Here is a 25,516-nt window from a genome sequence, read left to right as displayed (position 1 = left end):
GGGACTTCTTGTCATTTGGAACATTCTTCAGAATCTTTGTAATAAGTGCATTTCTCCTTTATTTCTATGCCTTTCTCAGAGTGCATTGAAATTTTCATTGGTATTCTTTTTATTTTGCATTGTAAATACAACTCACAACTAAGCTCAAATTACACCCTTCCTTTCTTTTAATCTGTATATCCTATCTCTTACTCTTACCATTAAAGTTGTAACTTTCCTTACTACATCTTCTTCTTTGTAAAACACTTCCTGACTGAATGTAATTTGTTTTTCTGTATTAATTTAGGCTAATAATTCCCCTTGCCTCATTTGCAGCTCATGTAATAATGCAACTTCCCCTTGTTTTGTTCCCAGATAAGTATTGCCACAGTATTTTAATAAAATGATGTAGGACTCTGTTTACAAAAGAGTGCTTCTGTGGTATCTTACTGCTTTCACAGGAAGCTTAACAGCTTGCAGAACAGTAAGTGGCAAATGTTTAATGCAACATTATGCCAACTTGAGGACAAACTGTTCCTCTCAGGAATGTTTTCAGGCTTAAATGAGAGGAAAATCCCCCTTGCAGAATGTGAATTCTTGGAGGCGGCAGGGAGTGACTGCCACTTCTTTGCCTTGCCAGCAGCTCTAATTCTCAAGCACCTTCTAAGGCTTTTTTAGATCAGCTGTAGTGTACGCTTAGCAGCAAGTAGTGATAAAGCTGTGACTGGCTTTTCTGTGGAGCAAAGATTCTTCTTTCATGGAGGAGGCAATAAGTCTTCTAGTCTGTCTCAGACAGAAAACATTGGCTTTTGCCCACAGATGCTGGAAAGGTGCTGAGGGGGGAGACACGAGGCCATGGCAAAGCTATTACTATGAGTAAGCAAAGACTAACAGTGTAGTTGCAAAAACTGTGAGACAGAACAATTCCAGTTTAAACAGCGATGAGTCAGACTGAAATATGTGGAAGTTCAGACTTGGATGCGAGTCATCCGTTAAGAAGACAAGTGGATATTACTGAACTTAAAGTAGTTTGACTAAAGAGTGAAAGGAGTTGTATTTCACAGAATTAGGTTGGAAAAGACCTCCAAGATCGTGGCATCCAAACTTTGGTCAAACACCACCTTATCAACAAGGCTTTGGCACTGAATACCATGTCCACTTATTTTGTGACCTCCAGAGATGTTGACTCCACCATCACCTCCCTGGCCAGCCCATTCCATTGTTTAGCAACCCCTTCCGTGAAACAATTCCTCTTGATGTCCAGTCTGAACCTCCCCTGATGGAGTTTTCCTCTTATCCTGTCACTGGTTGCCTGAGAGAAGGGCCCAACCCCCAGCTAGCTACAACCTCCTTTCAGGGAGTGGTAGAGAGCTATATGGTCACCCTTGAGCCTGCTCTTCTCCAGGCTGAACACCCCCAGCTCCCTCAGCTGCTCCTCACAGGACTGGTGCTCCAGACCCTTCCCCAGCTCCGTTGCCCTTCCCTGGACTCGCTCCAGCCCCTCAGTGTCTTTCTCACAGTGAGGGGCCCAGAACTGGACACAGCACTCCAGGTGTGGCCTCAGCAGTGCCCAGTACAGGGGGACAATCCCTGCCCTGCTCCTGCTGGCCACACTACTGCTGACACAGGCCAGGATGCCACTGCCTTCCTGGCCACCTGGGCACAGCTGGCTCATGTTCAGCTGCTGTTGATCAGCACCTCCAGCTCCTTTCCCACTGGGCCCCTTTCCAGGCACTTTGTCCCCAGTCTGTAGTGCTGCCTGGGGTTATTGTAGCCAAAGTGTAGGACCTGGCATTTACTGAACCTCATACTGTTGGCCTCAGCCCATCTATCCATCTTGCCCAGATTTAATATATTTTAACAGATTTTAACATTCTCTGTGTTAATCCTCCTAAGCAATAAACCAGCAAGTGGTCTCTGCCCAGCATCACTATTTTTAATCTCTGGACCTCAACTTCAAGTCAAAATATTCCACTGGATTTCTTTGGGTCCTAGATCCTGGATTCTTTGAAGGGGGGGAATTGTGTGGTCATTATCTATAAGTAATCCAGGACTTCCAGGTGGGTACCTGGGCTGATGGATCCAGGATTTCCCAATGGGTGGTATACTGAAATCTGAAGTCATAGAAAATGTGTTGTATGCTTTCTACCTTATAGCTTGGCTTTAGGGTAAGGCACCTCTTTGGGTGCCCTAAAGATGACAGGGTGCTGAAGAGATGCTGTGAATTTACTGTAGGAAAGGTACATAGATCTGCAACTCATGTCTCCTGAAGTCCCAACAGTGTCTGACGACTTTCTAAATTTCAGACCTGGATGTCCCAGTCCTCCACCCCAGAAACAGTCTAATAAGGGGGGAAGAGAGGAATAGAATTAAAACCTTGTCAGACAAAATCCGTTTTCTTATAAAGAAATGCCATTCTTCACTTTAGTATAGGATGTTTCTAGTAAATCATGAGAAATATCATTTGTCCAGGAAGCTTTCTACAAGACAAAGGGAAATAAAACTTAGATCACAAGGCATCTGATGATATAGTTAGAATTCATTACGTAGCAAACCTTTATATTCATGATAAAGGGAATTGTCATGTTTCATTGTTTTTCATGAAAAAAAAAAATTCAATTGAACATCCATATTTTGGAGTACTTGTATTTGTTGAAAAGCTGTTTAAACAAAATTTCTCTTTCATATGTGTGCATGGGCTTCAGCTATGTCTGATCAAGGGGGAAGAAGCATTTCCTGTGAGGACCCACAGCACAGTCTGGGGTGCTGCTGGTGTGGAGAGGGACCACATTGAGGACCAGGTGCCTGGGTTGCCTTCAGGTGGAGGCTGGGAGGAGCTGAGGTGTTCCCAGGTTTCATCTGGCTAAAGATTTAGATAGGGTCAGCATGTGCTTTCAGACCTGCTCACTGGAATGTGTCCCACAGCTTAATCAGCCGGAAAGCACCACTTGGTGACTTGGCCATGACCTGCAAACTTGGTAGGCAAATTACCTTTGCAAACAACCAGGAGATTTCTAAAGAATGTACATTGACCAGAGACAGTTCAAGAAAATTAATTTACATGACAATAAAAACATTTAGAAACAGGTAGTTCAGTGCTCCAAAATTTTTGCCCTTCCAAAGAACTAAATATATTTGGGGAGGGGGTGGGGGAGGAGGAGAGGGGTGTTTCCATAAATAAGAACTATTTTTCAGCACTAATTTTAACTTCTATTTTCAAAACTGACAGGCAAAATTGTTAGGCAGGTGAATTTCAGAGGGCCAGTACAAGAAGGCCAGTACATAGAAAGTGCTTCTATGAATTCGTGTGGGGAAGAAGGCACTAATTAGAAGATCCTCTTTTATACCCTGAAACTTGGCTTGGAGGCATGGAGTTTGGCAAGCTTTTGAGGAATTATTTGGAAAGTCCAAAATACACTTTAAATCATATGGAAATTCTTTACATGGAAATACCTTACATGAAAATTCTTTACATGGAAATTAGTAGAGAAAGGGGAAAGAGAATGAATGATTAAATGTTTGCTTTATAGGTAGGAGGATGTACTGATCAATGTAAAGAAGACACTATTTTGTGACATATGGTCCATTTTTCGTGGGGATTTCAAGCAAAATTAATAGGGTTTTTTTAAGATGATTAAGTTATGCCTGCATTGAGGGATAGGAAACATCATAAGAAGGATACATGATGTGGTTTGTATTTCCCCTTATATCCTTGACAGCAGTCAGTCTGTATTTATAAAAAGGATACTACACTAGAAAATTTTAAAAAAAATGGATTCAAGGCCTTGATTATGAGAAAGTGAAGATTAAAGTGACAGTAGCTTTGATTACAGTGCTATGCCTCTGTAAATTAAGTCTGAAGCTTCATAAGGCACAAAAAAGATGGCATTTTCATAACGTATTTTAAGCTAGCAATGTGATTTATTCTCATAGATAATTAATTTTAAAAAATTCTTTCTTTATGGCAGTTTTGCAATGGCTGCAACAACTTGTGCAAAAAAATGTGGACAAGCATCTTAGTAATTTTTTTTTTTCCTTTTAGTATCTTCTACAAGCAGGATCCCATTCCTGAGCCCTAGATTCACTTACACATGACATTAAATCTTCAAAGCAGAACTGCAGGAAACAACAATTTTCTGAAGGCAGCAAAGGTCAGTAAGTTTTTGTGCTTTGCTGGGTTTTCCTCAGTTTTATTAGAAAGAGTTGAATTTCACCTCCTGGCATGCAGCGATTTCCTATATAATTCCTAAAATTACCGTAAGTATGTGTGTTACAATAATATTTTTTATGACAGTCTACTGCAATATCACATATACCTTTATGATGATCATGGAAAAATAATTGATTTGTGGTATAGTATTATAGTAGATAGTTAGCAGATGTTTTGTTGCCCTTCAAACATAAAAGTCATTACAGTAATGGAAAAAACTGGTGGAATTTTGATTAATTCTCAAATAATAAAATCCTGCTTTCATGCATATGTTTATTTTCATATAAGTAAAAATGAGAGCCATAATAAAAACAAAATAACCCTGTAACTCCATCATAAAGAGATAAAGTTTTTCTCAAGAGGTGTTTCCACAAAGCAACACAGGTTGTCTGAAAGAGTCATACTCAGTGCACGGCAGTGAATTTAATAAAGACAAGCAAAAGCAATTATTAATTGCCATTTCTGGAACAGATTAGTTAGAAGTGCCTCGTGTGCTGTAGGTTTCTGTGGCAGCGGCCTCAGGGAGACAAAGAGTTAACATTGTTCCACCCCAAACCCCTTGTGAAGGGCAGCCCAGGAGTTTTGATGGGGTTTGAGTCCCTGGGGGGTTCTCCCTTGGTGTGTTTCTAATGGTCCCTGACCCTGAACTCCACCCTCAAAGGTGTAAACCCTCGGTTCTGTCCCTCAAAAACCCCTGCTGTGCCTCTGTTCGGGGCTCTCTGTTCTGGACCTGACTTTTTTCCTATGCTGAATAAATGGTTTCATGAACGGGAGCCCGTCTCGTTGGTGTTTCATGCTGGTCCCCAGAACCCTGCTGCTTCCCTGGACGAGATCCTGAGGTTGCAGACTGCAACAGGTTTCCATAAGAATCTGCAGTGCTGCCATTTAAATTTTGCTATTGCACCTATTTATTATCTCCAGGCACAGGATATCTGGTGCAAGCCATAACAAAGTCTCAGGGCTGTACATTGAAAAATCTGATTTCCTAAGTATTTGGAGAAGAATTTCATACAAAAGCCCATTAAGCAGAAGTTTGCATCATAATAAAACTTTGTAAGTCTCAAATATTTCCCATGTTCCCATATGGTAGCATTGAATCTCCTTGATTGATTAACTACCTTCACAGGTTAATGACATCTAAGAAAGCTTTGTTTTTCTTCACAATCTTGGAGTATTTGGTTTCTTTTATTATTATTCTTTAGGCTTAGTTATGAGACTGCAAAGAGAAGCCAAAATGAAGAACATCTGCTTGAATGCAGCCAAACACACACTGCAGCAAACCCAGAAGCACAGGCTGAAGGTATGTACCCACAAAAATAGAAGTAGCCATGACAGCTGAGTCACACAGTTCTATGAAGTGCAAACCTGAGATCTGGATTGCATTAGCCATAGACTAGAGCACAATGAATAACTTCCTCAGGACAGTGCAAAAAATCTTACTGGCTTTTTGATCAGTGATGAGTTGGAAAAGATGCTTTTAAACAGGCATTAAACATAAAAAAATAAATTTTCTTGCTTTGCCAAGAAAAAAAAAAAAAATGTTGTATTTCTAATACTTGGAGACATGTACTGGCAGGGACAGAAATGTAGTATTCATCAGGGAGGTCATCCCACCACTAAAATTAATTATAATTTTAAAGAAAGGAGCTGATACAGGCTAAGTAAGCAAAACTACAAACAGTGTATTCTCTTAAAATTCATATGGAAGTTAAAGTACACTGAGAAGGGAATTTTGTTTCATTTGTTCTCTGCAATTGCTTGGTAAGATTTTCACATAATGCAGGTTGACAGTTGGAAGCAGAATTAGTAGGAGGATTGATTTTGCTCCCTTGAAGAACATATTGGCTTTTCAGTGTGTCTTGGTTCTAGAAGACAGGTGTCTGCTAGGGAGAGCAGGAGCCTCCCTTGGGATGAAAGAATGTAGACCCCCTCCCTCCGAATTATTATAATTTTGAAATCAGGGGCTTTCAGGCAGAGATCTGGGGATAGGAATAACAGTTCTTTACTAGTATAACCAGGTAAACAAACAAACAATAACTACAGCATTAGCAAGAAAACAGAACCAGGGACCCCGGGACAGCTTTCTCGGCTGAGATGGGATGGGGGAGAGGTTTTGTTTTCACAAACTCCCCCTGGCAGTCAGTCCTGGTGCTCCTGCAGGGCTCCGAGGAAACAGTCAGCTGGAACAGCAGGGATGAGCTGAGATCCTGGGCTGGTGGATGAGGTGGATCAGCAGGGATGAGCTGCGATCCTGGGCTGGTGGATGAGGTGTATCAGCAGCTCCACGGCGATGCCTGGCAGGACAGCGGGTGCGAGGCCACCAACCAAGAGGGGAGAAGGAGAAGAAGCAGCTCCGCGACCCAGCGCACGAACGTCCTTCTTCCCCGAAGCCGAGGAAAAAGCCAGCCAAAAACTGTCCCCACCCTCCTTTTTCTGCCCCCTTCCCCGCCACCCTGGGCCCGGCTACTCTTTGTCCTTCGTGAGCACCCTTAAGTACCGGTAGTTAGGTTTCCCAGCACATAATGGGTAAAAATTCCCACCTAACCCTCAACACAGTGAAATACTGAATGCTTCAGGTGTGAGCTAGACCTCATCAATTTTCAGCCTCAAACTTTTATGTTTAAAACTATGGGGATTTTATGTTGAACGTTACTTTCATGTCTTGCAAGAACTGCAGCTCAGCTGTTTATATCCCTTTTCTTTTTTCATAATTTTTAGTGCAAATGCAACGTCCCACATGAAAAATTATCACAGTTAAGTGATAATAGTAGAAATAGTAGAAACAGCTTTAGTCTGGAAACAGACCAACCAACCATTGAAACTTTTCACATGTCACTGTGTGTTGTTTAAGCCTGGGGATGCACAAAAAGCAAAAAGTGGCTCTGCTAGCCACCTGCAAAGCTGTGGTAAAAGATGCTCAGAATTCACCTAATTTTGATGTTATCTGTTCATAAAAACTCATATGTAATAAAAACCAAACCTGTGAAAAATATAGCTGAGGATGAAAGATCAAGCTTCACAGAAGCTAGGGATCATCACAACCAAGAGTTACCTCTAAGACCTTAATCTAACTACCATGGGAGTTAATTTTTTGCATTAAATGTTACAGCCGAAAAAAGGTGAAGAATAGGATATGATTACTCAATTAAAGACTGTATTGATATACACTTGCACAAGGAACAGAATAAAGGTTGCCAGGAAATAATTTATCTGATGTTTCCTGTCTTCCAGTGTCAGACCTCAGTTCTTCAGCCTGCATTCCCCAATGGATGGTTACACATCAACTGCAGTCCCATAGTTGTATGACTGAAATAGTAAATGACAGAAAAAAACTTGCAACCCAAATGATATTATATTCACACTTTAGTATTGTAGTTAGTCACTTTTTTGGTTTGAAAAAGCGACTGAAATATTTTATTCTGTGACAGCTTAAGAACCTGTCAGACTTGAGTCCCCTTGTTTTTCACATCACTGATGTCAAAGCTTGATGTAGGTGACCTTTGGACAATAAGGGTCTGTTATTTTTGGTGGCAATATTAGTCCATGTGCTTAGATGCCCTGATGAAAGAGAAAGAGTAACAAGGAGTGGTTCTTCTATGGAATAAATTTGTGCTCTGTGTGGCACTTCTTGATTAAAGATGGATAGCTGTGGCCTCATTTCAAAGCATGGGTGGAGAGATTTGCTCATTTTAGCACGTGTTTTTAATTTCAACTCACTGGAGCTGGGAAGTTCTCGAGCCTGCTGTGTGGTTATGCCAGGAAGTGTGGCTCTGCTCTGGTGCTGAAGGCAGGCTGTTCTTTGGGTGCAGTGGGTTCTGTTTCTCATTCCTAGGCATGTAAAATGCCCAGGCCTGTAGGATATGGCTCAGCTCCCTTTATCTACAATTCAGTGATGACACCTACATTAACATATTTGGGTGTTAGTTGTTTTAGTATTTCCAGATATCAAAGGTTTGGTGGAAAGATGCTGCCATAAGTACTTCTATGAAGAGATGCAATACTGTTTTGTAAGACTTGTGGAGCCAAAGCCAGCAGCTGCATCTTACCATTGAAACAATCACAGAGAGGTTACTGAAATAACTAAGAAAATTTATCAGAAAAAGAACATCTTGGAACTACAGTTATTTCCCTAAGTTCTTTTAAAGATGCTCTGGTGCGGTCATAAAAATGACTCCTCAACTCTCCATATGGACAATGAGTCATTCTAATGTCAAATGCCCAAAGCCTGAGGAAATTGCAGGTTTGTTGTTGCTGAGTCATAGGGGCATGTACATCTTGCTAGCTTCAGCTGGCATACAGGAAAGACTGATATACACCTCTTACTTCTCAAATATTTTCTTGTTTCTCAGGCTGTTGGGAGCATTGTGGTCTACTTGGGAGTTGTCCTAGAGAATAATGTGAGGAATGCCATCAAGTAATGCTTATTTCCTGGTTGCTTCTTGAGCTACTCATTAAAATGGAATGCTAAATGGAGCATAAATGAATATTATATAGAATGGGTCATTAATGACCTTTTACACTAGTCTGTTACTTCTGCTGAAAGATCATTTTCCCTGCTGCAATAACAGAAAGAGAAGCAGCAGGGTGAGAACTCTGTGTGTCTGTTACATATGGTGTGAGCAGCACCACTCGCTATGCACCAATGAAAACAGCCTCCATTTCCATTGTACAATACTAATTTTAATTGTTTATACCTTTCTGAAGCACCAAGTTTAAGCCAAAATGTTTCATATCTTTCCTGTGCCTCTGGCTGAATTCCAGAATATTTCAGCCAAATAATTCAGCCCCTTCAATAAATGAGCCTAGGAAAAAAAGTACTATTTTGCTCTTGTCAGTACTTTGAGGTCCATTCTGTAAAGTTCTCCAGCACCACCCTGCAGGTATTTTAAGTCTGGCAGAGAGGTAGCTCTCATGTCAAAAATAAGCCTTCCTGGAATGCCCATGATAGGTTAGCAAAAGCCCTGTATGCTCTCTATCTCAAAACTGCACGGCCCCAAGTATATTGCAGCCAGGTGGTGGTGCCAGGACACTAGGTGAAGGACTGCAGGATGGGATGAGACACGGTACAAAGGTCTGAGAAGAATGCATGACTTTCCCGCTTTGCTCTTGCAGCTGCAAAAACTATGTATGCTAGGGGCTTTGTGAACCTCACTATGCTTTTACATTGATGATACATTTGACATTCATATGAAGAGTGTTAACTTTGATGTCTCTCCTAAAGGTATTTTCATCAATGCTTCCTTGTGGTATAATCAAACCTTGGAAAGTCAGCTGACATCTGGCATCAGCGCTATTGCTCTCCTTTTGGATTTGTTCTTAATATGTAGGGATTGCATCTGGAAAGGTACACAGGCAAAGCTGTTGACAGACCTTGCCCCATTGGCCAACTAACCTGATTTCATCCAAATTGCACTGCTCTAACAGTTGCAGCACAGCGTTGGGTTAGGTGCAGCACTCGGGTTCTCAGAGAGAAGTGCCATCCTATGGTAACTTTCTGGAGCACTGCAGAGAACATCTCTGGCAGCTTAATACCAGCAATTGATACTGCTCACACTTCGGCTTCTTTAAACCAGCTTGGCTGCTGGCTTGCAAAGGAAGCAAATGCCACTAGTGCTGCTTTTTCAGCAATGCTAACTGATGTTAAATCCGTGCAACATGCAACACTGCAAAACAAGGCAGCCATTGACTTCTTGCTGCTGGCTCAAGGCCAAGGGTAGGAAGATTTTGATGGCATGTGCTGCATGAACTTAAGTGACCATTCAAAGTCCATTCATAAGAGTGTCAGTAATCTCAAGCAGTTCACTAAACTTCTACTGCAACACCATGAAGGTGATTTGTGGGGTGGAGTGTCCTCATGGCTCGACAATCTCAGCTTCGTGGCATGGCCTAAACACTAAGTAATGTATAGCATAGGTATCCTTGGTATGTTCCTAATGATTGTATCCCCTGTATTTTATCTTGTGTGCAACAAATGATCAGTAGTAGTCTTAATAAGATAATGGCTTTACCAGCACAGATATTTTTAGCTGTGCAACGCATAAACAAAGAAGGGGGAATTGTTACCTATGGGTAAGGCTTTATGAAAGGAAGGCCTTGTAACATGGCTCTGGCCTGTTACTTAGGCTACGTAGAAGGGAACTATGGGAGAGAGACTCAGCTGGAACAGGGGTAGAGAGACACGAGAGATGTGAGAGATGTCCTGCGTGACTGCGCATGTCCATGTTGTGGTGTGTGGTAGTTGGTTGACTTGGGCTTGTTGTGCTTTAAAACTCTGTAAACTGATAACTAGATAACTGCTTAAAAAGACTAGGTTTCTGACAATAAAGAGCACTCTTTTTCACCTGCCTGGGGTCTCTATGTCACTCATTACTGTAACACGTTTATTCCTGCCTGTGAATATCCTCCCAATTTTTTTGGAGTCATGATGATTATGTCAATTAGAATTCATACAGGTTCAGGAAAGTTGTGAGAAAGTTGTAGCTTTAAGATTTTTAGATATCTTCTGCAAAAATTTTTCAAACTTCATTGTTACTTAAGCTTTACCCTTGGCTGATCAGGTGTATCACTTGTACTTTTCTCACAGAGTAAATGAGCTTCTGTCACTGACTTTGGGGGGAACTCAGAAAATCTTTCCATGCCTTGGAAACCCTATACTGGCTTCCTGTGCCTAGAAGGGGAGCCAAAATAGAGTAGTGCTTATCTGAGAAAAAGAAGGAATTACAGAGCACTTCTGTCCATGCAGTTTGACTTGCAGTCTTTACTGCAATGCAGGTCAGGCTCCTCTTTGCTGTTTTTGTAATGACTTTTGCCTCAGTATTGGGCGTTAGGTGTCTTTCGTTTTCTTCCTTCTCACCCATACAATTTTCCCCCTCCTTGTCATCTCTGGGCCCCACACCCCCTGTCCTGCACCCTCGTCCTATCGGGACATGTGGCAGTGCCAGGAAAGCCAAGTGCCATGGAGCTGCTGATCCACCTCATCCACCAGCCCAGGATCTCAGCTTGTCCCTGCTGTTCCAGCCGACTGTTCCACAGAGCCCTGCAGGAGCACCGGGACTGACTGCCCGAGGGGTTTGTGAAAACAAAGCCTCTCCTCCATCCCTTCGCATCTCAGCCGAGAAGGCTGTCACAGGGTCCCTGGTTCTGTTTTCTTGCTAATACCATATTTATTGTTCTTTGTTTGCCTTGTACTAGTAAAGAACTGTTATTCCTATCCCCAGATCTCTGCCTGAGAGCCCTTTGATTTCAAAATTATAATTATCTGGGGGGAGGGGGTTTACATTTTTCATTCCAAGGGAGGTTCCTGCCCTCCCTAGCAGACACCTGTCTTTCAAATTGAGACAGTCAGGCTCCTACATCTAGAGTTCTCACGCTCAACTAGATCAACCTGCTATATGGATCACTGGAAAAAAATTGTCCTCTAAATTACATTGAATCAGTAGCAAAGAAGTGGGGATTTGGCATCCCCTCATCTACGCAGATAGAGTCTTTCCTGATTACCTCTCTCGTTTATGTTCAGGAACTTGCTGAAAATGAAAGTATTTACCAAAAGTATTCATTCATGATTAGAAATATCTACATGGTAAAGGGAGTTATTTATGAGTGGAAATTTGAACCAGTGGACTGGATATGGGAAAGAAAACTTGCCTATGGCACTGCAAGTAATCTGCTTGGAGAAGATATGTTAGGTGTGACCTGATAAGGCAGTGAGGAAAATCAGTCAAAAATTACATCTACACTGTGTCTTTATTTAACAATCTATGCCGACTTTGTTTAGCTTATTACAAAAAGCTTACAGAAATTTAAAATGTGCTAAGTGATGACCTCTGGACTATGACACAGAGGGGCAAGTCCCTCACTGCTCTTATCAGAGTTGTAGAAAATGATCTGGCAACCAAATTCTTTCAAAGGGCCATGGCAGAGCTCAAAGGAGCCACACATTTGATAGCCTCCTATATGCCATACCATCTTCTCCTTCATGCACACTGGATTGTTGGACTAAATATAAATCAGTACATAAATGCAGCCAAGAACAGCTCTTGAATCCTCAGGCTGATTGGAACTGCTTGACTCATGCTCTTATGTCTAATAGCTTGTGCCTTCCAAAATGGGTTTGACATATTTAAACCATTTATTTGAAATGGTCCCTGGCCTGTTCTGAGCCCTGAATGCCACCTGGCACATAAGCATATACAAAACACAATCCACTATGGGCAAGGAAGGATGATGGGCCACGAGTGCACTACTAGAGGGCCTCCCAAACTGATTTGGGTATGCCTTCAATCCATTCATCTGTTGTGCACATGGAAGTTTCCATACCATTGTTGGAACACCTGTTACAGTTTAAATCATCATTATTTAAAAGACTAAAAGAACAGTAATGACAATATATAAATGTATTTGTATGGCCTTGACCCAGTGGTCTTTCAGTAGTTAGGGTAGAAACACTAAATGTGTGTATCAGAAGGCATCAGAGGCAGCACACTCAGCCTTACTTTGTCCAGTTCCTACCTCCAGTAGTTAATGAGTATTTCATTCAGTGGCTCAGCCTCAAGGATGTTTGCTTGAAGCACTACAACAAATGATAAATGACATCTGTGAAATCCACTTCTATTACCTGGCTCAAGTAAATGTGCAAAATTGCAGCAAGAAGAAACACTCACTATTCCGTACTGCAGTATGTATGTGCTGCTGTATGTATTGACTGCTTTTAACTGACATAGTTGGTTTTTTATAGTCAAGCCTCTTTTCCACAGCTGCAGATACAGTCCCAGTAACATAACCTATGGAACAAGCCTCTGATTTTTGCCTCTGCCTTCTGAGTATGGACTGTATTATTAATATAATAATAATAAGTGTGTAAGAAATACAGAGGTTTGTGGGAGTAAATCTGTTTTCCAGGACTACTGTGGTTTGCTCTATTGAAAACATATCCAGATTGCTTGTAACTTATATAAATGCCATACATTAGTCAGCTACATGTTGCCATTCTCCAATTGACTGAAAATCCCATTATATCTGCTCTGTAAATTATCTTACAAACAGTAGGAACTCAGAAAAGCACTTTAGAGTGATCGGGTAACCCTTGCTGTCTAAAAGTATTTTTCAGCAAGATTTTGCTGCACATCTTTGAAAAACACTTTAACAGTGACACCAATGTATTTTTTTAGAGCAACAGAAAATGCATACTCAATTACTTTGCAATATTTTATAGCTTTTATCACTGCTATTTGAGACAAGGTCTTTGTTTTGTTTTTAATGAATATATCAGTCATCCTTAATTCAACACTCAAGCAGCAATATGCTCTAGAAAACAGAGTATGTGTGTCCTGTAATCAGTCCAGTCTTACTTAGTACTGAAATACTATGATAGTTTTAATAATAATTTCGTGGCAAGGTATCTAGGGCTTTCCATTCTTTTTACCTAAATCATCTACCCAAAGTCATAACTTTGAATTGTCATTGCTTTTTTGTGTTGACATAAACACAGAGTGGAGGGATATTCATCACAGGCTGTTTGGGATATCTGTCTCTGTGATCTTGGTAAATGGCATGAGTTCACACTGGGGTGAACTTGTCATCAGAGGATCATCAGCAATAGGAGCAGTAACGTACGTGGATGAAAATTTCAAATAGCATCTATTTGCCTTTATAAATTCGATTCTAGCTTCTCAGGCCATGACAAAGAGGTTACTTAAACTGATTTAATGAGTTCTTAGTATGTTAACCTAGAGATGGAACAATGAAACAGAAAGTCACTTCTCTTTTGAGGTTCTAAAATATTTAGGCAGTTCACACCCACCTGTTTCTATCTGATGAACTGTGTGTAATTTTCCAAATTTGGTGAAACTAAACATGGAGTGTTAAAATTAAGCTCTTACAAGAATTGTCCTCAATATCAGGAGCCCTAGTGTCATGAGTCTTGTAAGAATTTCTTTCTAAAGAGATTTTCAACTGTGATGGCAAGTTAACAGCACGGAAACAGGACTGCAGCCAGCTGGAACACTGTTACAAAGGGTTGAAATACATCAAAGAGAAAGCATTTAGCAGATATGTGTTTGAGAATGTATGAAGGGTTTGTTTTAATTTTTTTTTTTTCCCTTAAGAGACAGTAAACATTCTTACTTATTTCCATATATTTTGGGACACCACCTAGAGACACTGGATATCCATGCCTAAGTCCATGCCTTGCCTGACATAGAGATGATTTGAGAAGAGGATGATCTTAATTGAATTTGATGTTGGTTGCTCTCACCACTTACCGTCTCCTTCATTCCATTTCTAAAAGTTCTAACTTCATTTTTACACAAGGAGAACACACTACAAAATTGTGATGAATGTTGCAAAGTGGAATTGGCAATTACCAGATTTTTTAGAAATTCCTCCATTGATAAGTAAAGAATGAAAAGGTCCTGGCAAACTATTGTAACCCACTTAAATGGCTTGAATAATAAGGGGACTTTAGCTATTATTTTTTCTAGGAACAGAACCTGTGTGGAGATGAAGAGTGAGTTGTGGACTTCTTAATAAGCCTGTTACAGGGTAAAGTTTATGGGTAAACCATCAACATTCCTGCTTTCCTGCTAGCTATTCCTTGCACCTTTTCTTCAGCAATGGAGATTTCTTTTAGAGGAATATTGAGTACTCTTTCTTGTCTAAACAATGCCAGATGTTCCTATTAGTTGCAATTCAAGCATCAACTTTATCAAGATATTTCATACTTGAATTAATTAACATAATTTCAGAATTAATGTTTTTAAGCATTTGTACATAAACAATAAATCTGTGAGGATGGTGCCACCTAATGTAACTGGAAAATATGACAACTACTTTTTTTTGATGCTGTTAAACTACCAGCAGGGTAATTGAAAGATTAGGAGTTTAGTACTCTTTTATCCCTTGTATTTTCTCTCACACAAGTTTGCTTTCAAGGCTTCCTTGAAAACATTATAGAAATATATATTATAAATGAAAGCAGAGATTCTTAATTTTACCCCACTTTATGTATTCTATGCATATAGGATTCTTTGAATTCTAATATGAATATGAATTATAAGAGAATTCAAAACCTGGCTGTGAGAAAAGGTAGATAAGAAAACAACCTCAGCATAAAGTATATACTTTTTACCAAGGCAGAGATTAAACCTGTTTCTCCCCCTGTCTAGAAGAGTCTTTCACTAGTGATAGAGATTTAAGCTTATACTTCTTTTCTTTATATGACCCAATGATTTTTTCATCAGTTTGTATCAAGTAGAACAATTTTAACAAGGAGGATTAAGCACCTTTTTCACCTATTCATTTAGCAACAGTAGTTGTTAGATAGAATAGAATAGAATAGAATAGAATAGAATAGAATAGAATAGAACAGAACAGAACAGAACAGAACAGAACAGAACAGAACAGAATGGTTCTAGCTGGAAGTGATGTACAATGCAGTTAGTCCAACTGCCTGACTACTTCAGGACAGACCAAAAGCTGTAGCATATTACTAAGGCCATTGCCCAAATGCCTCTTAAACACTGACAGTCTAAGGATATGGACCTCCTCCCTAGGACCTTGTTCAGTGCTTGATTCTGTCTTGGCAAAGAAATGCTTCCTACTTTGAGTTTGAACCTCAACTGGTACAGCTTTGAATCACTAAGCATTTGAACATGGTTATTAAGGGCATCAGTGAAGGGGGAAGAATTACATATCTAAATCCATTCAAGCACAAATTGATTTCAAACCATATCTGTTGTACCCTAGATAGCTATGCTTTATTGAACGAAAGAAAAGTATATGTTCTATGTGTGAACACAAATAATCTACTAAGGAAAAAAGGAATATGAATACAAGTAAACCAGAATGTCCTGTGCATGCAGACAACATAAAGGATAATTTACTTTCAGAATGGACTTTACAGAGGAAATAAAAATAAAGAATACTGAAGGTATAGTGCAATAGCATAAATAAATTAAAATATCTAGGTAATTAGGCTAATAAAGCTTGTGTCAAGTTTTAATCATCAGAAGTATTTAAGTTTAAAGTAAGCATAACATGCATTGCAGAATTCCTCTTTAGCTATAGTGCTAAAAGTTATTGCAAAGAGAACTTTAAAGATAATTTCCTCTGGACTTGTTTTAAGATTCCAGATGTTACCCAAGAAAAACCCTAAAATTAGTGGATATAAAGTTTTTTACAAGCTGGTATATTACATGGGCAAATATGCTGTTTTTGTTTGTTTGATTTCTTTGATTTTGCCAATTTATAAGGGCAAATTAAAGTAGCAAATACTTTTAATTTCTCATTATTTATCTCATAAATATGTACTTTTTAGACATATAATTGGAAAATTTGGGATTGGAGAATGAATGGCATTTAATATTGTTGGTATACTCAGAGTGCATGCTAAATTTCATCATTTTCACACAGTTCTTTTAGTGATTTGCATAATTGTGTAAGAAACCACTGGTAGTTCCTCTGGAAAAATACTTGACAAATCATCTACCACGCATGTTATGTTTGCACACTGCAGAGAGGTTAGTTCATTCTGATCCTGTTGTACTTGAGGGATGTTTCTCCTTTTGCTTTTTCTTTCTAATGTGATTTTCAACTGTGATGGCAAGTTAACAGCATGGAAACAGGACTGCAGCCAGCTGGAACACTGTTACAAAGGGCTGAAACACATCAAAGAGAAACCATTTAGCAGAAATATGTTTAAGAATATATGAAGGAGTTGTTTTTCACTTTTGTTCCTCTTAATAGACGGTAAAATTCTTACCTATTTCCATTTGTTTTGGGACACCACCTAGAGACACTGGATATCCATGCCTAAGTCCATGCCTTGCCTTGGAGCACCTCTCACTGTAGCGTTAATGCACTTTTATGGCAGCTGGCAACCTGCTTTAAAGTGAGACAATTTGGTAGCTATGTGGAGGCACATCTGAACTCCCTTTTTAAGTCCAAGCAAAAGGCCAAATCTATTAAGTGGCATTTTTCTCCTCATTTTCCAGCAAGCAAGTGTAATCTTGGAAAAATTTAAGTGATTGAGGCATGATGGACATCTTGATGTGTTTACCTGGTGGGTCTGCAAGCCATGTGAACAAAGGCCATGAAATGCCACGAATTTTCTCCAACTTTCTGCTGAAATGGGGTTGGTAGGCATAGTGTCAAATGGCTCTTGAAGTTTTTACTCGAGTGTACATGGGAAAAAAAAATAATCTGTGGAGGGTGGTGGCAAGTAAGAGGGGGAAACAAGAGTCAAATGATGATGCACTGGTCATGCTGACAACTAACTGTAACCATCTAACCTTCTTCCAGCATGGACCATGGCCTCCCAAACTAGTGTGGTTCCAGATTAAATCATGGAGACTTTACACAAACTGCAAAGATCTGTAGTTACAGAACCTCAGCCACTGACACCGCTGCATTGAGGTGTCAAGGGCTCTTACATCTGCCAGGGATTTGCAAGGTGTATTGAGGTGGAAAATCCCAGCTGCCACAGATGGTTTCAGGGCTTCTGTTATGCAACATTTGCAGTGCAGCTTCTTGCAGTTCACCTCAGGGACCATGCCATAGTGAGACAGAATTACATGGGTACTGTAAAACTGGAATAATGCTACTAATGCTCACCTGACGTAATTTGCAGAATTAGAATGTCAAGCACTGCCTGGATTTACTGTAATCCATATTAATTGCCAGTTGCAGTCTGTGGGGCCAGGTGCAGCCACAAGGCTCACTGGAAGGAGTGCCTGGTGCCCTGCTTTCTGAAGCACCTCTCCAGACCTCATCATAGGTCATGTTTCCACATGGGGTGATGAGCTCTGAGTAGGGCCACACTGCAAGGCAGCCTTCCCATATGGTACTGCACTGGAAGAGGCACAGGAAAGAGGAAACAGTTCTCTTGCTGCTGCATGGCTCTATGGCTGCTCACCCAGTCCAGCAGCTGCACTGTGGCAAAGCATGACTGCCAGGGAAGTGAGTGTATATTGACACCAAAGAGGTGAGGGGGGAGAAGGAAGATGTATTGGGTAGAACTCAGGGCACAGGAATTCTGGTTCTAGTCATGGTCTTATTTTGGTTCCAATTCAATGCAAGCAACATTTGGGCCTACCTTTTGAGAATGCAGGGAGAAAAAACCATATGAGGAAAATTTAAAAGGGGACCTAGGAGAAACATAGCTACAGTAATTGAGATGGATCTGTGCAAACCTAAGATTTAATAATCTGTTTTACTAGATACCAATATGGAATTTAATTAGTTGAAATATTTTGTAAATCTTGATGCTGAATAATATGACAGCTGTGAAAAAAGCAAAGAAAAAGACCCTGTGAATAGAAGCTACAGCGATGATGTAATCATGGCAAGGCACAGGTAAAAGAAGAAATATATCCTGTTGGTGAAGGAACCCATTAGGTAAGATTTTCTTGAATGGATTCCAATGTTCTAATTTCTCATTTGGCTTTGTGACACCAGCCTTTAGGTATTAGTACAGAATTTTATAAGTTTATGATGGTGTGTGACAGTCTTAGAGAACACCTGCTTTTGTCAGCCATGTAATTGCCAGCCTTGGAACTGTAGAGCTCAAGAGTCTTTGTCATAAAAAATTTCCTGCGATAGGTCTGGCAAAACACGTTGTAACCTGTGTGTCCCTACGGTACTGTGTAGTGTTGATGGTAGTTGGCACTACTCAGCTGGCACCAGTTTGGAAGTTTCCACATGCTATAAGAATACTTAAAAGGCTTTTTATTCTGAAGGTTTCTGAAATGCGTGAAAGCATTTTTAGCAACTGAATGTAACTTGAACGTGTTAGGAGAAAAAAATGACTTCCTGGTGGATACCCCAAAGACTGATTCTTTGGTGTTTAAAATGAAATTAATTCAGAGTATATAGAAGTTTTCTCCCTTGGAGAACAAAATTAAAAAGGAGGAGAGTACAAGTAGTGAAAATTTCAACTTTTTTATTTTTTATTTTTTGAAAATACATGAAAAAACACCCGTTTGTAAGTAGCTGGAATCAGTAGTTTTGAGCCATGATGACAGTGAAACCTGTCTGAACGTTCCCATCAACTCACCAGCAGATCACTCCCCTGAGCTGGCAGTTGTTTGCCCCAGTAGCTGTCACCAGAGAAGCTGGTTCTTTTTTTTTTAGCTGCTGAAGAGCTAGTAATAGGATAATGAGCAGTTTGCACTTTCTCATTAGCATTTATTCATCACAGACAGTGCATGCAAAGCGTCTGTAACTAAAGTATTAAGTAACCACTTTGTGATATTTGTTCTGTGTTATGTTTCTGAAGTGTCTAGACTTTTTTATTAGTATTTGATAAATTGTGGTTGAAGCCCTGCATATTTAAATTGAATAATTATACAAGCTCATGGGATCACTTCTACATTATAAAATAAAGGGATTATTTTGTGTAAATCTTTGTTTCTCCTCCAGAAAACACCTTTTTGAACTATTCTTCTCAGGCTCCTTTTCTTGTGATATGAAAATGTTAGTCTGCACTGTACATGTCCTTGAGGAATTTGGTTTACTTTTAATGATAAAAACTGTTTTGTAGTCAGTACACCTGGAAAAAGAACATTTTTAGTATAATTATGCTAATGCCAAATTAAAACCATCTCAAGGCCTCTTAGCAAGGGGAATGAACTTTGCTACACCTACCTGAAGGATTTTAGGACTGGAAAAGGTTCTTCTGTAATGAAGTAGAAAAGGAGGAGAGGTTGAAAGATGGGACAAGCATTTCAGGACAAGTCTAGGAGGCAGGTCTTCTCCAACCCATATCATCTATCTGCCAGGAAACAAGGGGTGGATGAGCATGGCATGGCTGTTCCTCACAGCTGTGTTTCTGATCAAGCGGTAAACGTTACTCCATACGTTTTGGCCCTTTCTCATTGTGGCCAGTGCTAAAGTGGGTTTTCAGGAATTTGAAATTCACCACTTATAATCTCTCTCATGTAGAATTCACTGATAAACATAAGATAAACGTAAGATAAACATGATTCCATTAATTTTATCTCTCCTTCTCTCTACTGTCAGAATACTTCTCCCTCTTATGATGTCTTCCCCTGGAGGTTTTTTTTTTTTTGGAAAGAATGTAGAGAGCTTTTTTTAGGAAGAATACTCCCATGTCCACTTGAAAGCAGATTTTTACAAAAGCTTAGTTAGAGAAACTGCTTTTCTGAATGTATATATAAAAACCATTTTTTAATAAACCCCTGTTTTTTTCTCATGAGATACAGTAGATTTATCTTGATTTATCGTATTTCCCAAAGGTGGGAAGATGATGAGTGTTACTGACCAAACAATGCTCTTTGCAGTAATCTGTGTGTTGTGGTAGATCTGAATTGAGCTTCCATCAATTTCTGGATCTGATTCTCAGGTTCTCCAATCAGCACAGTTTTTCTGAAACCAGCAGCATCTTGCAGGCAGATCTGGCAGAGAACACTCTCCTCCTCCTCTTTCACTCTATCCACACAGCAAAAAAAACAACAATTTTTTTAAGAGGACGTAATAAATATTTGAGATGAAAATAGTTGATTCTTCCAGCATAATGAAAAGATTGTTTCTTGCTAACGATGTTTGCAGGATTGGTTCCTCAACTATACTGTTTAAAGCAGAGGTTGCTCTTTCTTGTCTTTATGATCTGTTCAGCGGAGCAGATTAAAACAGAATGCAAAGTGTGTTAGAGATGTTTTGTACTTGCAAGAATCTAATGAAGTTAATTAAAAATATGTATAAATTAATCATATGTACAATCATATAATAATTTACTTTGGATAGCATCTGTGGTAGTTATCAGGCTTGATCTGCCACTTAAATCAGAGCCAACTCTGAACTTGTCTCAGTTTACTCGGGGCATTTTGCAATCAAATTCTGAATACCTCCAAGAATGGATATCCCACAGCCTGTCTGGGCAACCTGTGCCAGTGTTTGACCACTGTTATGAGGAATATCTTTCTTGCTCTGAAAAATTTGATTTTTAACCTGAAGTGTGTCTTTTTTAAATTAAGAACTGAGGTTGTTCCTGCTTGCATTCAAAATGGTAAAAATTGGAAGCCAGAAGAATTGCTGCTGTCTGGCCTCTGCCTCTCAGACAATTTGGTGTGAGTAGTCCTGCTCAGAAGTGTCTTGATATAACTCATCCTAAGAGGCTCACAAGCAACTCTTCCATGGCAAACTGTAGGTCTATGACAGCTGTGCATTGCCTAGAAAAGGAACAGTGCAATTGTGCCTACTGTTGTATGATGGCAGTCTGAGGCAAACATCTTTGAAAGAACAATTGTAAACACAAAATTCTGAATTCCATACTATCTGTCTTGTGGGAGCCTGGTCCTGTTGAATAGTCTGGGTGTCCTGGTGATTTTTTTTAATGTCTGGGTGACAAAACATCAAGACTTATAAGTAAGCCTATTTCTTGAATGCTAGTGAACTTCCAGTTGTTGCCTACTCTGGTCTGTGACAAGTGGGACAGTTCAGAATGGGGTAATTACAGAAACTTATGGAGTCACAAATGTAGGATCCCTGGCCTACAAGAAAAGGAAGGATTTTCAGAATCCCAGTTTGGAACTTGGGCACTTATATTTATGCACTAGACTGGTGATGCCCAAGATATTTGTGAATTATAGTTTGTTTTCTTGGTTTTTTTGGTTTTTTTATTAATATTAAAGGAATGACAAACCTGAGTTTTCACATAACTAAATGCCAATCTGAACATCATGTTTAACTTATTGAGTGATGCATTGTCAGGTAGGGTTGCTGTAAGCACAACAATATGATCATCCTTTAATTTTATGTCATCCAAAGGAATTTGAATGAATGAAATGTCAGTTAAAAGCAGTCCTTTGAATACATATTAAACCTGAAAAATAATAATGAAAAAGACAGAAAAGCTTAACTATCTAATCTTTGAAATATTTTTAGATATCTAATGCAAAAAACGACCCCTCTCCAATTCTAATACAACCAGATGCATCACTATTGATTTACAGTATGCAATCCAGAATAGCTGGCTGGTGCTGCATGTTCTTGCAGTGTACTGTGCCTTTCAAATCCCTGTTCATGTGCCTCAAAAACATACTCCTGTTAGAATGCCCAGTATAGGTTTTACCTCTAAGGAGCCTAACAATAGCTTCTATTCCAGAATAGAAATGGCTTGTTACAGGACAAAAGCCTTTTGTGAGAAGAAAAGTTGAGCAAACCAGTTTTATGCTCAGCTGTCTTTGTTTCCGGGCAGGCAGCTAATAATGTGTGTTTGTCAGTTTAGTACTTCCGCGCTGTTCCAGAAAGCAGTGCTCTTGGGCATGACTCGTTGAGGTTGCCCTTCATGGTTCATCATCTGAGTGGCCTTCTGGGAAAAGAACTTTACAGCAATTCTGTTTGAACTAACCTTCATTGTGTCTGTGCCTATAAATATGGGATATCTTTCTACTAGATTTTTACTAGGCCATTTCTAATGGTGACCTGAACTAGAATGAAGTGGACATGAACAAAAAGGAAGATCTTACTCAGCAGGTAAGAGACTGATCATGAATGATTTCTGAGCAGATATATGGTATAAAATACTTGCATCTACCTCAAGATTTCAAGTGAGTGTGGTGTACCTTTTGAACTATGTGCAAGGCTCTTCATGCATGTTGAGCATGACCTGATTCTGAAGGAAATGAAGGTCAAATAAAGAGGCTTCTTGTTTAAGCTGAAAACACTCCATTTGTTTTAGGAAGCAAGGGTGAGATTTTGACTTCCTATTAGTTTCATTTATAGCTTTATCAAAAGTAACAGAAATAGAGATCTTAACTCTGATCCTATTAATGTTATTGGGGAAGCATATTGGCTTTGACTTCATTAATGTAAATTAAAGCACTACAATCTATGCGTCAGGATCTGACCTGGATTAGAAAGTGACACTCTCGAGTGAGGCTGCTGACCCAAATGGAAATGCTTTGTTTCTATATAAGTGCATTTTAAAACAGATTCTGGACCTGAATTCATACTTTTGTGGTCCCAAGCCACTGCGAAGGAAGGATCAGCTTGTTAATTTTGAGGGTCTGCCTTATTTAGGGATTTTCTTTTTAACAGTGCAGGTAGCATAGTCAAGGAGAAGTAATTGCAAGTAATCTTGTTACAAGGACAACTCTGTTGCTTTGAAGCAGCAAGATAATCAACAACCTTGAGAAGCTTGTCTGGTAATTGCATATGTAGTATGAGGGCTTTGAATGAGTGTAACAGACAAAGGTAGATGTTAGATGTGAAATTAAATAGCACAATATTGTGAGCTAACCTCACTCCATTCATTTTCACATGAAGGATATTAGTAATCTTGAGAATATTTAAAAGTTTCAAAGAAGGAAGGAGACTTTTTCTGCTCCTCATGTTGCCACACATCTCCCTTGACCTATGACAAGTATGTGCTTCAACTTCTCCAACTGCGAAGTAATGAGATGTACCTAACATCTATGCCACTTTCACATCCTTCACAATGAGGTTTTCATAGCATTAAATCACTCTCAAAGAGCCACTTTATCAGACAAGGTCACTGAGGGAGAAATTAGTCACAGAATATCTTGACAAAGTATGTGATCCTCATACTTTCTTGCTTACAAACAACCAGTGTCTGTTTATCATCACATACCTTGTTTTAGCACTGCACCCAAGAGCTAAAACCTCTCTCTGTGCTTGGAGACGCTCCCTGGAAATATCTGTGTTGTCCTCAGTACATCTCCATGGCCAGATTCTGTCCTGGTTCAAATCTTTGTAGCTCCAGTGACTCCAGTGAAGCTTCATTAATTCCCAGCAGTAGATAATTTGTTCGTGCATCCTCTGCTCCTTAACTGCCTGGTTGCTGGGGAAGCAGCAGGGCAATGCTTTCTGCCTGCCAGGGAAAGGGGCAGGGAAAACACTTGGACACAGAACTACTTGCTTTATGGGTATTCTTGTGTGAGATCTTAAGCAGCACCTCCTGCTGACTTGGCTTCAAGTGTTTGAAATTCATTACTACACAAAAAGATTAAATAAAGTTGATGTACCAACCTGGGAGAGCTGTAAAGGGTAACCTGGTAACAGCCAGACTGGGACAGAAAAAGTTCCTCAGCATTTAGAATATGATAGTATTTGAAACTCTGAAAAACTGACTATTGAATTAGAACCGGAAAAAAGTTCAAACAATGTAAATAATGTCCCATATCAGCATGGCCTGAACAACATTTTTACACTTTTTTAGACTGGAAACATTTAATTTCAGTTTTTCAACAGTGTTTCATATGATTAAAAAAAATAAATCAAACCTAAATGAAGCAATTAACTTTTCATAAATAAAATATTCATCCAACCAAATCCTGTATATTTTTGACTTTCATTTTAGTTTCCTATATTTTTCTACCTCTTGGGTTTACCAGATTTTGCCATTTAGATGTTCTTTTCAAAAATTATCTTTCATTCTTAAAAATCTATAGCACCAACTCAAAAAGATCATCACAATTTGACTTCTTAACAAGCAGTTAATGAAATTAAATGAAAAATGAGACCGTAACTTAGCTGCTATTTTTTCTGCTGCATTTTGTTCAAAGCTTGCATCACTTTTTAGGTAGTCAGCAGGAGGAACTTTGAGTTATTTTGTTGATTAGGCATACTAAAGCTCCTGTTAGAGTTGCATCTTGCCTCTTTCACCTTTTCCTTTGATAAAAATCCTTCTGCAGCTATTCATCTGCAATTACTCAGAGCTCCTTTTAAACTAACTCCGTTTCTCTCTTTCCCCCCCCCCCTTTTAAATGTTTTACTGACAATTTCTTTTTCTCATTTCCATATCTCTTTTTGTCAATATGTTTTTGAGAGAGGTTTGTACAATACAATAGTTTTTGCAGTCTTGCCTGAAGTCATGACACAAACAAAAAGTAGGAGAGAAATGGAAAGTTCCCTCTGCAGCATCTGAATTTGCCACACAGAACACTGCAGATATATTTTCAGTCACCTATATATCATTTTAAGGCAAAAGTTCAAGAATTGCCCTGGATTTTCACCTGTTTCACACACCACAAACCTCAGTATTTGTTATTCCTCCCAAAGGCAACACTTTACATTTCCAATGCTCTCAGCTTGGCAGGTTTACAGATGAACTCCCTTTTGGCAATGCTGTATTTCATGATATAGTTAATGCACCACTCCAGAGCTGTACAAAGCTCCAAAATGAACACAAACTGATTAAGAAAAATTGCTTTAGATTTATATTTTCTGTGTTACCACAAGACATAAAATTTCCCTCAGATGTAGAATCCTGGTGGCATGCCAGAAGTGGCACTTAGTTTGGTTAAGTAGAGCAAGAAATTTCATCTGTGCAAGGCTGAAATATTTGCCTGC

The 25,516-nt window shown here is 39.4% G+C and overlaps 1 protein-coding gene and 1 long non-coding RNA gene across 3 annotated transcripts in view; both read left to right on the top strand.

Moving 5' to 3' along the window:
• Positions 1-25,516, top strand: part of LGSN (lengsin, lens protein with glutamine synthetase domain) — a 76,777-nt gene that overhangs the window by 32,951 nt on the left and 18,310 nt on the right. The window contains exon 4 of one of the 2 annotated variants that reach the window (XR_009277286.1): positions 4,038-4,126. Coding sequence is in view for 1 of the 2 variants with exons in the window: in XM_058835959.1 (XP_058691942.1) it covers positions 22,649-22,678 (30 nt within the window). In the remaining variant the exon portion in view is untranslated. Of the gene's footprint in view, positions 1-4,037; positions 22,679-25,516 lie in introns of those variants that run through there. The other variant, XM_058835959.1, reaches the window with a different exon arrangement.
• On the top strand, positions 5,130-7,040 carry LOC131577812 (uncharacterized). The gene is made up of 3 exons (XR_009277287.1): positions 5,130-5,242; positions 5,392-5,489; positions 6,908-7,040. It is a non-coding gene; the product is annotated as an uncharacterized LOC131577812 (long non-coding RNA).

The sequence above is a fragment of the Poecile atricapillus genome, chromosome 3 (assembly GCF_030490865.1).
Source record: "Poecile atricapillus isolate bPoeAtr1 chromosome 3, bPoeAtr1.hap1, whole genome shotgun sequence".
NCBI classification, from domain to species: Eukaryota; Metazoa; Chordata; class Aves; order Passeriformes; family Paridae; genus Poecile; species Poecile atricapillus.
The sequence above is the reverse complement of the archived record's forward strand: the minus strand, read 5'-3'. Positions and strand labels throughout refer to the sequence as shown.